Source organism: Rhipicephalus sanguineus, chromosome 2 (assembly GCF_013339695.2).
Source record: "Rhipicephalus sanguineus isolate Rsan-2018 chromosome 2, BIME_Rsan_1.4, whole genome shotgun sequence".
Taxonomy (NCBI): domain Eukaryota; kingdom Metazoa; phylum Arthropoda; class Arachnida; order Ixodida; family Ixodidae; genus Rhipicephalus; species Rhipicephalus sanguineus.
This window is the reverse complement of record NC_051177.1, coordinates 63022276-63034971: the sequence shown is the minus strand read 5'-3', so window position 1 is coordinate 63034971 and position 12696 is coordinate 63022276. Positions and strand designations below refer to the sequence as shown.

Genomic DNA, 12696 nt, shown 5'->3' with positions numbered 1-12696 from the left:
ATAGCGGTTACGGACACCGGCGGCGGACAACTAAGCCACCAAATCGGCTGTTCGTGATCTTTTAACAGCTTTCGCTGTAATAAATCTGGGTACCATACACACTCAGCATAAGCGGCTATTCAGGAAGCGAGCAGAATATACACTCTCTACATCGCTTTGCTTAGGCCAACACAGTGCCGACCAGTGATGTCATAACCACAACGGTTCCAATTCAACAAACGAGGGGGGGGGGGGAGGGAATGTTCAAAGCGACGTGGTACAGCCGGTTTAACAGACCTCAAGCATATATCTCTACATACATTAAGGATCATCAGTCGCCTCCTCTACGTCGCTTAGAATTAGAGCACTGCACGGGCCGATTTTTCCGGCCCGGGCCCGGCCCGAAAATGCCATGCTCCGGCCCGCCCGAGCCCGGCCCGGTGTTCTTAAATGTGGCCCGTACCCGGCCCGGGCCCGAAAGGTTTGGGCCCGGCCCGGCCCGGCCCGTTTCAGCTAGTTATGCCTTGAGCATAAAGGAGGCACTGTCCAACCTTCGGTTATTGTGAAGATACCTGCCGCACAAAGTATATTTTCTAGAGATTGTTTTAGGAACTTCTTTCAGTGTCACGACTTTCACTGGTACTGTGTATACTTTCGGTGAATTACGCGCGTAACACTCTTGCGAAATGGTTGCAGGGCAATATAAAATATAATTGGAGTCATAGCTGGCTCTTTCATGTACGCACGCAGTGCTAACCACGCCATCTCATTTTTGCATTTCAAAGAACAACTACAAGATATAATACCTGCATAAAGTGGAGAAAAAAAGCATGGCAGACATTTTTAGGTTGAGTCTACATCAACTGCACACGAGCTAGGGCTGTTGAGTAAAAGTAGCAAGTCTCCTGCAAACTTCATCTATTGCACAATGCAATGCAAAAAAAAAAAAAAAAACGTGCTCTAGCTGCTTCTGGGAGCATTACACCAGGCTGGGCAGGCAACTGCACCCAATCTACAACGTTTTCGTGCTCAAAACAACAAGGTTCTTTGTCCCACCCTTCTTCCCTGAGTCACCGCCACCGCAGTGCCATAGATCTGTCAAAGCAAGGCACACCCGTTAACGAGCGAGCCACCGTCCTCGTGTCAGACGTGTGTACAGTAACGGTGTGTTGAATAAAGGGTGCTTTAAATAAATCTAATCAGTCTGCGTGTTGGTTATTCCCAGACTCCCGGATCGCTTCTCTAGCCTGATCACTCCAGTTGTGAGCCACACTCGGGGAAACGAGTGGTCTGGCGCCTCACCTATGGTCTGGCGCCTCACCACTAGTAATGGCAAAATCAACAACGGCGTTCGCCCTGTGATAAGAGGCGCTCCGCATCTTGCACTCGAAATGCACGAAAAACAGCTCCTGAGATATTAATGACTCACAAGTCGCGTTGGCCAGTCTACGGGCATGCGAGCGTAGCTGCATACTCGAAATGTTTCCCTAGATACGATACACGGTACCCAAGAAAGTATTTCACTCACTATAATGGCGGAAACTTATATTAGGCGTTTCTTGAAATCTATAGTGTAGCATACCGATGGAACGAAATTGTAGACGTCTTGTACTGTGCAATTTCTGTGCACGCCAACGCACTCCAGGTTGTTTAAATTACCCGGAGCCCTCAACGACGGCGTCTCATATAGCCTGGGTCGCTTCGGGAAGTTAAACAACAAAATCAAAGCCACACAACGTACACACGCAATTATACGTATGTGACCCGGGCCTAATACGGGCCTGGCTCAGGCCCGAGCCCGACCCGAGCCCGAAGATCATGGGCCCGAGCCCGGCCCAGGCCCGATCCAACAACCCCTTACCCGGCCCGGCCCGGCCCGCGGGCCGGGCCCGGGCTTTCGGGCCGGCCCGGGCCCGTGCAGTGCTCTACTTAGAATAGCCAGTATGCACCCCGCCACCATCATCGCCGCGTGAAATTGACCAATCAAAAAGGTTGCACGCATCTTTAGAGAGCTGCTGAGAGGCTCTTCCTTGACGAAGAAATCGCGGTAGTCGTTACTCCAAAGCATGTAGAAACGACAGTTGAAGAAATTACTTGAAAGGATCGGCTGATTACGACGCTTGGCAAAAGTGTTGTACAAAGAGAGAGGGAATGCAGGAAAGTGAACTGTGTACTTTCTCCAGCTCTACACGTGGGGAGGGTAATGAAGGGGTGAGAGAGAGAGCATGCGTGCACATATCGCTATGAGACACGACCGTAGGCTCAGCAGTTCTACAGTTCCTACACAGCAGAAAATGCCTTTCGAGCTGAAATTGCGAGAGCGACGTTATCGCTTACCTTGGCTTCAACGCAGATATGGAAGCGTAACGTACACGCGTCAGGTCGACACGTTAGTGCTGTAATCTGGACATTCATTTTGACTAGTTGTAATTGAACTTCACGGTTGCTTTTCTAAACTTTTTTGGTGTAACGGTCTGCAATATGCTAGCGTTTCTTAAAAAAGAACAAGCGACAAACCTCTTCGATTTCTTAACACGCACACAGGATGACAGACCTGCTTCATCGCCGATTCGTCGAAATAAAATACACAGCTGACCAAAGATGAAGCTAAATATAGTGCATAGCCGGAGACGTACACTACGGAGTGTTTTGTATCCTTTTCTAAGCACGCATCTAATCTCACGCGGGAGAGAGGACGATAACCGACATTTGTTGGCGTCAACAATCGCTAGAAGGGCGCAGCGTCCCCTCACATGGATGAGATATTTTCTCTTGGGCTATAGCCACAATACAATAGCCGGATCATCCCATTTATTTAGATCAATTAACTCGCGACCCTCAAGGTCTTTCGGGATTTAACGTTCTTTATTCTCGCTTTATTTTTCCCATTCTTTCGACGTGCTGCCAGGTTTCTTAGCGCCGCCATCCACTCGACGCAATGATCGCGGCGCACGTGTCCTTGAAACCACTCGCGCCCGCCGCACTATACTGAGCCACGGCGCCGCCTCTCAGGGGAATTAATCAGAGCCAGCGGCAGCTAGCCCAGGGGGCGCTAAGAGGGAGAGAGAGAGAGAGGGCGACAACGTCGTCTAGACGAAACCGCACGTTGCCCACTTAGCAATTTCCGCTCATCTAGTTAGGTTTGCGAAACCCTCAGGCACTACCACCTCTTTCCACCGCAGACACACAATATGCGTCTTTCCTCCGCTGCAGTGTAAACCACGAAAATAAGATCAATGCACGTATTGAAGCAACCAGCGCTGCGCATACAAGACCGGCTACTGTTGCCGCCGGCGAGCGAAGCAACACGAAACGGCGAGCCGTCACGCACGCCCATGTCTCGGTATTCCCACCGCCGAGGACGGAAAAAGAAATGATCGAAAGGACAGGCAGGAGGATAAGCCGGGAACAGCAAAACGTTCGGGAATGTGCAAAGAAACACCAAACAGGGCTCCCGAGCAGATCGAGCCAGTGGCCCCCACAAGGCGCGTTTAGCCCGCGCGGCACTGACGCCAGCGCGCTCTGGCGACTGTGGCGGGCAACGGCGGCGACCCTTTCTCGCTGCCCTCCCACTCCTCCTCTCTCGAACGACGACTGCTTCGGCGAAAGCTTTCACCTCCGCCTGCCTTTCTCTTCGTCCCGAATATGCAACCTCCCTCGTCGGTTCGCACTAGCGGGAGGCCACTTCCCGCGCCTCCCTTCGCCGTCCCGACACGCTTTCCCTTCGGTCGATCGTTCCACCTTATTTCTCTCGCTGACGTTCCTCACTCCCTTTCGGAATCGAAAGAGGTTCCCTCTCCGTGTCCGAACGGCGAAATGGAGCAAGCGATTTCTCTTTTCCCCCTCTCCCGAACGGGAGAGAAGGCAGCGACGGCGTTCGATCAATGAAGTCGTCCCGGTTCGTCCGAGAAAAAAGAAACGGAGGCTGAACGCGCCGTCGCGACAGACTCGATATACATCGCCACCGTCGCCGCTGCGAGCAGCCGGCTCGGAGAAGATTCGTGCTCGGGCGGGGGTCGGCTGCAGCGTTCCGCGGCCGGCAGCGCACAGTGCCCGGGCCACACCAAGCGCTCGCCAACCAACATGGAGGCCGCCGTCGACCTGCTGACCGGTGCACCGAGCGGAGCCGCGGCCGCCACGGCGAACGCCGGCGCGCTCGCCAACGCCACCTTGGCTCGGGACCCGCGCACCACAACATGGCCGCTCGCCGGCAACCCGCCGCTTATCGGCGCCCTCCTGCTGAGCTACGTGTACCTCGTCAAGGTTGGCGGGCCGCGCTTCATGCGCGACCGCAAGCCGTACAACCTGCGCCGCGTCATCCTCGTCTACAACGCGACCATGGTGCTTCTCAACGCGTACTTCGTGGTCAACTTCCTGTCGCGCTCCTACCTGGGCGGCGGGTACAGCGTGCTCTGTCAGGGAATCCGCTTCGACGCCGACCCTCGCACCCTCGAACTGGTGTCCCTGTGCTGGTGGTACCTGCTGGTGCGCATCGCCGACTTCCTGGACACGGTGTTCTTCGTGCTGCGCAAGAAGGACTCGCACGTCTCCTTCCTCCACGTGGTCCACCATGTCCTGGTGGTCTTCAACGGCTGGTTCGGCCTCTCGTACGGGCCCGACGGCCAGGTGATGTTCTGCATCTGCCTGAACAGCTTCGTGCACGTCATCATGTACTCCTACTACTTCCTCTCGCTGCTGGGGCCGCGCGTCCAGAAGCACCTCTGGTGGAAGCGCTACCTGACGCAGCTCCAGTTGGCGCAGTTCATCGTTATCTTCGTGCACAGCACCATACCGCTCTTCAAGGACTGCGGCTACCCGCGGCCACACACGTTCATCGTGCTCTCCGAGTCCGTGCTCTTTTTCGGCATGTTCGTGCGCTTCTACCGCGGCGCCTACAAGAACAAGCAGCCGGCGAAGGCAGCCTGAGATCTAAGCGTACTCTGCGTAAAACTGGGCCCGAGAGACTTCTTCCTTTCTTTGTATTATTATGGCATGCGACGGTGCGCTGCCGGGTACGACGCCAGTCGGAATGCGCTGCGGAAATTCTCAGTGACTAATGGTCCACATCAAGACGCTATCCGGATAGGACAAAGGAAGTGAGCTTAGAGCTGTTTCTAGCGCGCAGTCGTCTTCGATTTGTTGGGCAGAGTCGCAGAGAAAGGTGCGCCGGCCAGTTTACCACGCACCATTAGCCAGCTTGCATGTTTTTTGGCTATAAATTGTTATTTTTCTGTCAACGCGTTAGCTTATTTAGTGCAGTTGCAATACCGCATCGATCAAATTTTTACGGGTTTCGCAAGCTCGTATAATATAGGCTTATTAACAAATTTCCAGGTGTCTATGTAAACGACGTTTTTCGCAGCGGCTCTGAGACTTGGATATTCTTATACTCATGTTCCTTTTTTTGACAGGCACCTTGCTTGCGGTGGTTATAGTGCGTTCGTTAGCCAACATCGGACACTTTGTCGTTGTCTCGGACGATGCTGTTGCCAAAATGAGGCTGGGTCATCAGCAATGTTACAGCGCGGACCGTCAACATTAGGTGGAGTTTCACTTTATAGGCCAGCTACTAACTTCTCACCATCGCATCCTCAGAGAAGGCTGCGCAAATTATGCAGTAATTTCATAAAGAAACAGTTCAACGTTATTCGCCCTCTAAAGTAAGCCCTAGTCTCACTCAAGCGTTATCTTGTAATACGGTATACGTTGCGTGATTCCTGAGGTAGTTCCAGAATGGAATGTTGTGGTGGTAACCATGACGAGCCAAAGTCAATACTTTCAAGCACATAAATGAGGCATGACGCAATGTACGTGAAAGCTCGTGAAAAAAAAATTTTAACCTGTTTTTGGGAGCATGGTGAATGTTCCATACACCTTCTTTCGCAGACGAATGAACTTTCGGTACATTTCAATGTTTTCACTCGGTGTCGCATGCACTTGCATGCTGTGGACCATGTGACTAGCGTATAGCATGACCGTTGAAGCGACGACAATGATCCCGCAATGTGTACAATCTGTCGAGATAAGAACGGTATTACGTAGCAACAGCTACCGGAGCCGTGCCTGGTGATGGCGACCGAGTTGATGAAAACTCTTAAGAGATTGGTGAAAACTCTTTAACAGTGAGCCACGAACAAATGCAGGAAACTCGTCGGTGAATCGAAAGTTCAGCGCGAGTGGCTTTTGCTGCGCGAAATTTCTAGGTTCTGTGCAGATCGCACCATCACTATTGGCCACGTTGTCGAAGAAACGAGTCCCGATGGAGCATTATAGGACCCTGTTAGTATCAAGTGGGAGGGAAGCGTAGGCTCGAGGGCATTAAAGATGTAGGTACATGGAATGATTGGTCACCGAACAATTCATCCTCCGCTGTGCTAGAAGTGACAGAGCAAAAGATCCTTCAAGATTCTTGCACCGAGGAGACTTGTGTATACGCTTCCATCGTTTCTTCAAGCACTTGTTGCAGATACGTGACCCGGTTCGCCTGAAACACCACGCTCATTTGCAGTGAAGGATGTGCACGAACTGTTAAGATGTCAGGGTGAACCAAGCTTGGTCGGAGGCCTTCCAGCATGCGGGGCACTATCAAAGCGGAATGCGAATGATTGAGCGTGGAACGTCAAAGGCCGCCGGATGTTGACAGGTCCTCCTACAGACCGTATGGAAGGAAGACGTTGCTGGGATGTGCTGGATATCCGATGTGACGGTATGCCGAAAGTAACAGTGCTAAGATAGCAAGTTCGACCCGTCGTTCTCTGTAGGACCCTTGTGGAAGCATTTTGTATACGCGTGTTGTGCCTCCCGAGAAACACCGCTCCTGAAATAATACGGCGGCCCGCCACAGCTTCTGTCCCATTTCGTTAAACGTATGCTATGCTATGCCTGCGCGCGCACTGACTTCTGAGGATGATGCGGGGCACTACTTCATGTCTTTCGAGCATACCGGGCGCGCGACCTTGAGGAGGGTCCTCGCGTCTGACACTGACCAAGCCAGAAAATGCCTTAGCGTTATCACGCTACAGGGCATGCTTCTGTTTCTTTATTCTCGCTGTTTCTAGGTCTTAATGCCAAAACACATTAAAAACAAGTCGCCGCTTTGCTTCCATCCAGGAGCCGAGCTTTAGTCGTGATAAAAGTCTTGCCATCTTGTGAGGCACACTTTGTGTGTGCGTGTGTGCGTGTTTGTGTCTGGTTGTTGGACTGATACGCGACCTAATACATATGTATAGCGATTCATTGTATGTGCACCTGTTTTGTGACCTATACGTGATGTTGGTTAAAATGAAAGAACACCCATTCTTGAAGGCGTCTGCTTGTGGTTTATCTGCTAACAACAGTCGTGAGCACTAGCTAGTTTGAGAGGGCCCATCAACCTCTGGAGGTTCTGTTTATATTCGCCAACTTTATCCAATGCGTTTACGGATTGCAAGAAAGACAATTTATTCAGTTTCCTGCTGCAAACGAAGTGGAGAATAGTTGAAGTTTCTTGGTGTAGTTTTTGTAGGATTATATAAATGCGCAGCGTCCCTATTGCATCCATGATGCAACTGTTCTCTCTAGTAATGGTATCCCATTAGAGTAGCATTGAAAATTAAAAAGAAAAAAGTTGGTACAGCTTTTGCACACGATGATGCTTGCTAATGGAACTAAAGCAATTCACGAAACCGCATGCTAACAATAGAGCTTTATTCTAATGCAATCCATATTTATGTCACCACGAAGACGCACTGCACATCAGACATTTAACGACCCCCGAGTCCAAGTTACACTGTGTTTCAGTACTGATAGTTCTGTCACACTTCAGTTTTCGCCGCATTTGCCAGTAAATCTGAACGTGGCCTGCACCAGTTGAAATGGAATCGGTACTTGGTTATGCTGGGTTGAATCAATGTTTAGACTTGCCAGAAATGGCTAGAGAAACATTCTTCATCCTCGTGTCTTTCCAGGGATTACCATTTCTCACACTGCATTATTCACAGGGCTGACCGTCTAGCCTTATGCGAATTACTTGCTCGTAACACCTTATTACAATAACGTTTACGATCGGCAAATATGAAATAATGAAGCCAAAGCATTTTTTGTGTGCATTAACCCAACCTATTGAAGTGTTCCTTTTATCGATGATTATTCAGTGTATAACCAAATGTCCCAGGTATTTGCATTTTGCTTTATGTAGGTGCTTCATTGGTCATGGTCCAACTATATAGATTTAAATGCAGACGGTCTAACAAAAGCCTTTAGTTTACGCCCCGAAGTACCGTGTCAGCTCACGAAAGAGTTCTTTTACATCGTCGTCAGAGTGACCACAAGGGTATAGATTATTTGGCTGCTCATTCTGCACTATCTGCCACGAACGCCTTGAATGAGAGAGACTGCAACGCTGATTAGGAAGATGACTTAATGTGTGTCTTGGCGTTTCTCGAACAACTTCGAGTCATCTTGTTATTGCCGTTGCTCGTCAGCACCTTTCTCTTAGTAGTGCGGACTCTTGGAACTTGCAGACACGTGCACCGAGTCTTAACGCAACATGAACAGAACTCACTGGAAAAATATCCTTAGAGAGGGGAACATAAGCGGAATACATAAGATTCTTCAAAATCACATAACGTGCATTTTTATTACGGCGATTCCAAGTATGCAAGAGGAGAAATAATTAACAGCCTTCTATAGCGAAAACGCCAAATACATTGCTATAATTACATGACAAAATCATACGCCAGAGAGGAATGTTCCTGGTAGATGCCCGGCAACTCGCGCTGTACCATATTTAATCCTCATAACCACAGCATATTCACATATATATAGAAGGGTCCTGTAAATGTACTTTGTCTGCATCTACATTTATCATACCAGACCTCAAGATAGAAATAACGTTTAAATTGCCTGCAGTGACACTTTCCAGCATCACCGAGATATTTGCTGTCCTCCCTGATTTAGCTTCGTAGCGTTAATAGAGATCGCACAGAAGCGGATTATGTTTAGTTATTGCTCACTTCATGTCACTCAAGAACGTAGGCTCAGACACTTTGAATGCACATCTAACACGAAATCTTCGAGAAACGCACGAAAGCCAGCACAGAAGGTAGCGTTATAATCATAAGCGTGCGCAGGGTTCCCCTTCAGGGGGGGCGAAGGTTCGTCACAGCGCCCCCCTCCCTATTATGTCAATGTATGCGGCTGCCTTTGCGCCCCTCTTCTCGCCCCCCCCCCCCTACAATGTATAGGGCTGACTTTGCGCCCCCCTTCTCGCCCCCTTGCCCCCCCCTCCCTGCGCACGCCTATGGTTATAATGCATCAGTGGACACTGGTACACCGACATACTTGAATATACTGCACATATATACATATTGCACACATCTCTATGGGACAGCGCCATCTATTGAACGATACGGGAGACGCGACGGCGGGGGCACGCCGGATGGAGCGACGACCGACCAGGTGATGCTATAAGGAGCTTCGCCCCTAAAAGGAGCACATGAAAATCAATATGCTGCAGATCTCCCTTTTAAACGCACTGAAGTACGTAAGTAGCTGAGGAGGAAGTCTGTTAGGTTAGCACGGGCCAGTCGTCCACGATAAGAGAGACAGCGGGCGGGGAGAGACGGAAGTGCACGGAGGTTAACTACACTGTACTGTTTGCTACCCTACACGTGGGGAGCGAAACGAGAGAGTACAAGAGAAAGAAAGCATGGGTGCACACAATCCAAAAAGATAGAAAGATGCACAAACGCGCAATATACACTGAAACAGAAAACTCGATGAAGGAAACATATCAGAGCTTCTAGCGGCGCGTGCGTCCAGCGGCACATTATTGTTTAGTCATAATTAAGTGATTAGTTAAGGAGATAGCAACACTCCTTGTCTTAGAATAACAGAGAGCTGAGCTAGTTGGTACGTATTCATTCTAAAAAGAGACAGGGCGTGCAAACACGGACACAAGAAAGAGATCAGGACACCACAAACGCCGACTAACAACTGAAGAGACGCACAACGGCTGAAAAGAAAGAAGGCACGAAAACTTATCTGCGCATGCCCATGCAACCGGCGAACCTATCAATCCGGCACGCGTGGCGGTCTACGTAGAAGATCAGGACACGTAGGTGTCCTGATCTCTTTCTTGTGTCCGTGTTTGCACGCCCTGTCTCTTTTTAGAATGACTCCTTGTCTGTTAGATTAATTATGGCGCAATAAATCATGCGTTATCGCGCCCTCCATTAATCTAACAGAGAAGGAGTGTTGCTATCTCCGTAACTAATCACTTATGACTAAACTGTAATGCATGCGCCGCTACAAGCTTTGATATGTTTCCCTTCCCCGAGTGTTCCGTTTCAGTGTATATTTGCGCGTTTCTACAATAAACCAGCAGTTGGCAGTCAGCGCTAGTCCTGTGTGCATTCTTGTCCGTGTCTACTTCGCGCTGTTTTTAACTATGGATAATGGGATGCGAGTAGGAAGCGATGAGCTCGCTTTCAAAAAAGCGGCGGTTGGCAGAAATGATGGGTGCATTTCTCGCCGCGGACAGCCAAGGTCGCCGCAGCGGCCTAAAAATTTCCGCGCGCCGAAAAATTGCTGTCGAGAAGGTGCTGGTGGGATCCGCGACTGGCCTCGGGCCCTCCGGAACTATCAGGGATGGGTAATCGAAGCGGCAAAGGGTGTTCGGGTTTCTGGACCCCATGCTCAGGTTACGGAAGTTGTGAGAGCCGCGAAGCTAGCCTTGTGTTCTCCAACGATGCGAGTTATGTTATGAAAAATAGGAACAGGCACACGAACAAGCGTATATCTCGTCTGTATAGACATCAAATATTCGAGATATGCGAAGGACAGCGTGCCATTGAAAACTCGGCACTAATATTTTGTAGGTCCGTAAAAGCTTTGTTTTGCTGACGAGATATCCGAGTTGACGATGACTGTCGTCAGTCATCGGTACTATAGGGTAATGAGCACTTCTAAGAGCGTTAACCGATGCGACATATATATACCACGCAACGTCCGCGCTTGAGGATGTCTTCAGTTACACACGACGCGGACTCTGAGATTGGCAGAGCCTCAAGCGAGTACTTCGGAGGCCACAACGCTCAATAAAGCCGAGGGTGAGGACGACGTTTTGTTCGTCGAAAATAAGCTTTACTTCAGAGTATGCGGGTAGAATGCTGGTAGAGATATGCTTCAGTCGCAGTAAGCTATAGACCAGAACACAGCGAATTCCATGCGCATCGCCATATTTGCATCGCGCGTCGCGCCATCTATCGAACACGCGACGAAACAACATGCGTGGGCTGCCACGCCAGCAGACGCTACACAGAGCAAACGTGAAACTCCCGAAACTCAGCCCGTCGGAGAGCGTGTTTCGCGTCTTTTCTAGCCTGGACATTTTCGCTGATTTTATTGGAATATCAAGAACATCTTGCTCATGCAAGTCCACAATGTATACAGTACGTGCTGAGTGGGCTGCGGAAGCAACCTCGTCAGATACGTACGCTGTTACTTTTGTAAAAAAACGTTCTCGCTGTAGTACTCGTGAATCGTAATTGCAGTGCAGCTCGCGAAAGAGTGAAACGATGTTTCGTTGCCCCATATTACAAGCTGTGCACAAAGTTTTGTGAAAGCTCATCATTTCAGCATGCATCGCTTAATAATTAGAGTACGCTTTACTGGTAGTTTCGCGGAACGTAATTTTTGTTTCACGATCGCTCTTACAATAATGCGTCTTGCTCACAAAAGCGTGCTATCAGAGAGTATAACCTGCAGCATCGTTCAGAGATCCCTTTTGGAAGCTACCTGCGCGATTTTATTCTTGTAACGATGGTGCTTTACAAGCGAAACTGTGCTACTCTTAGTTAAGCCGGTTAGCTACGCCTGCGACGTAAAGGACACTGGCGCGAGTACTGTTTACTTACGTGCCAATATATGTATTATGTGCAGCTGGATGCTTCGTGTCCAAATAAATTTGGGGACATCAAACACTGAAATGAAAGCACGAAATTCTGGCCAGCTGTTGAGGAGCACCGTGCCATTTATTACCTTTTGAAGACGAAATCTCGAAGGCGTGGATGCCACCAAAAGCACTAAAGCTTAATAGTAAGTTGAAAGTGGCAAAGCGTGCTGATTGCTTGAGCTTGAAAGCACTACCTTGCACTAGATTTTCGTCAAAGGAAACGCTCAAAGGTATGAAGTGCACCCCCACACAAAGCTCGCGCCTGCCTTCAACCCAGCTGCGTGTCACGCAAATTAGGTTCGCAAAATGAAATAGGTGGGCATCACACTGCAGAATACACGCAGTTAGTGTACTTCCTCGCGCATTTTCACTCGGCTCCTAGTTTTTTTGCTTGAATCACAGTTATCCACTCGCGGCGAAGCTGAAAACACCGCACCGGCACTATTTCCGTGGCGCGTCGTAATCGTCGCAGACAACGCTAATTTCCTCTTGTTGCACTGCTTGATGACATCCAAAGACGACACAGTAGTGCTCAGACGAGCTTTTACACGCTGAAGCGGCGTGAACGGGTACTTTTTCGCACTTTAAAGCCTCAGAACTGCAGCTTGCCCTGTGTACTTGATGCAGCCCGCGCGCCCCTTGGCAGCCCCGGTCAGCCCGGCGTCTGGTTGCGAGAGTATCCGCTCGGCTCGCCAGCAGCCTGGGTGCGAGACAGGCGTGCTCTGGTGTATAGTTGAGCTTGAAATCAATCTCATTTCTGCCGTTTTTTTTTAATCACGGGA

The 12696-nt window shown here is 49.8% G+C and overlaps 2 protein-coding genes across 4 annotated transcripts in view; both read left to right on the top strand.

Annotated features, from left to right (window-relative positions):
• LOC119383105 (elongation of very long chain fatty acids protein 4) overlaps positions 1-12696 on the top strand; it is a 225967-nt gene that overhangs the window by 30382 nt on the left and 182889 nt on the right. The gene's annotated exons all lie outside the window — the stretch shown is intronic.
• Positions 3895-7283, top strand: LOC119383104 (elongation of very long chain fatty acids protein AAEL008004). The gene has a single exon (XM_037651098.2). The coding sequence runs from the start codon at positions 4063-4065 to the stop codon at positions 4903-4905; it is 843 nt and encodes a 280-aa protein (XP_037507026.1). The 5' UTR covers positions 3895-4062; the 3' UTR covers positions 4906-7283.

Excerpts from the sequence above, each read along its gene's own strand:
- LOC119383104 (XM_037651098.2), top strand. The coding sequence starts at position 4,063 with ATGGAGGCCGCCGTCGACCTGCTGACCGGTGCACCGAGCGGAGCCGCG.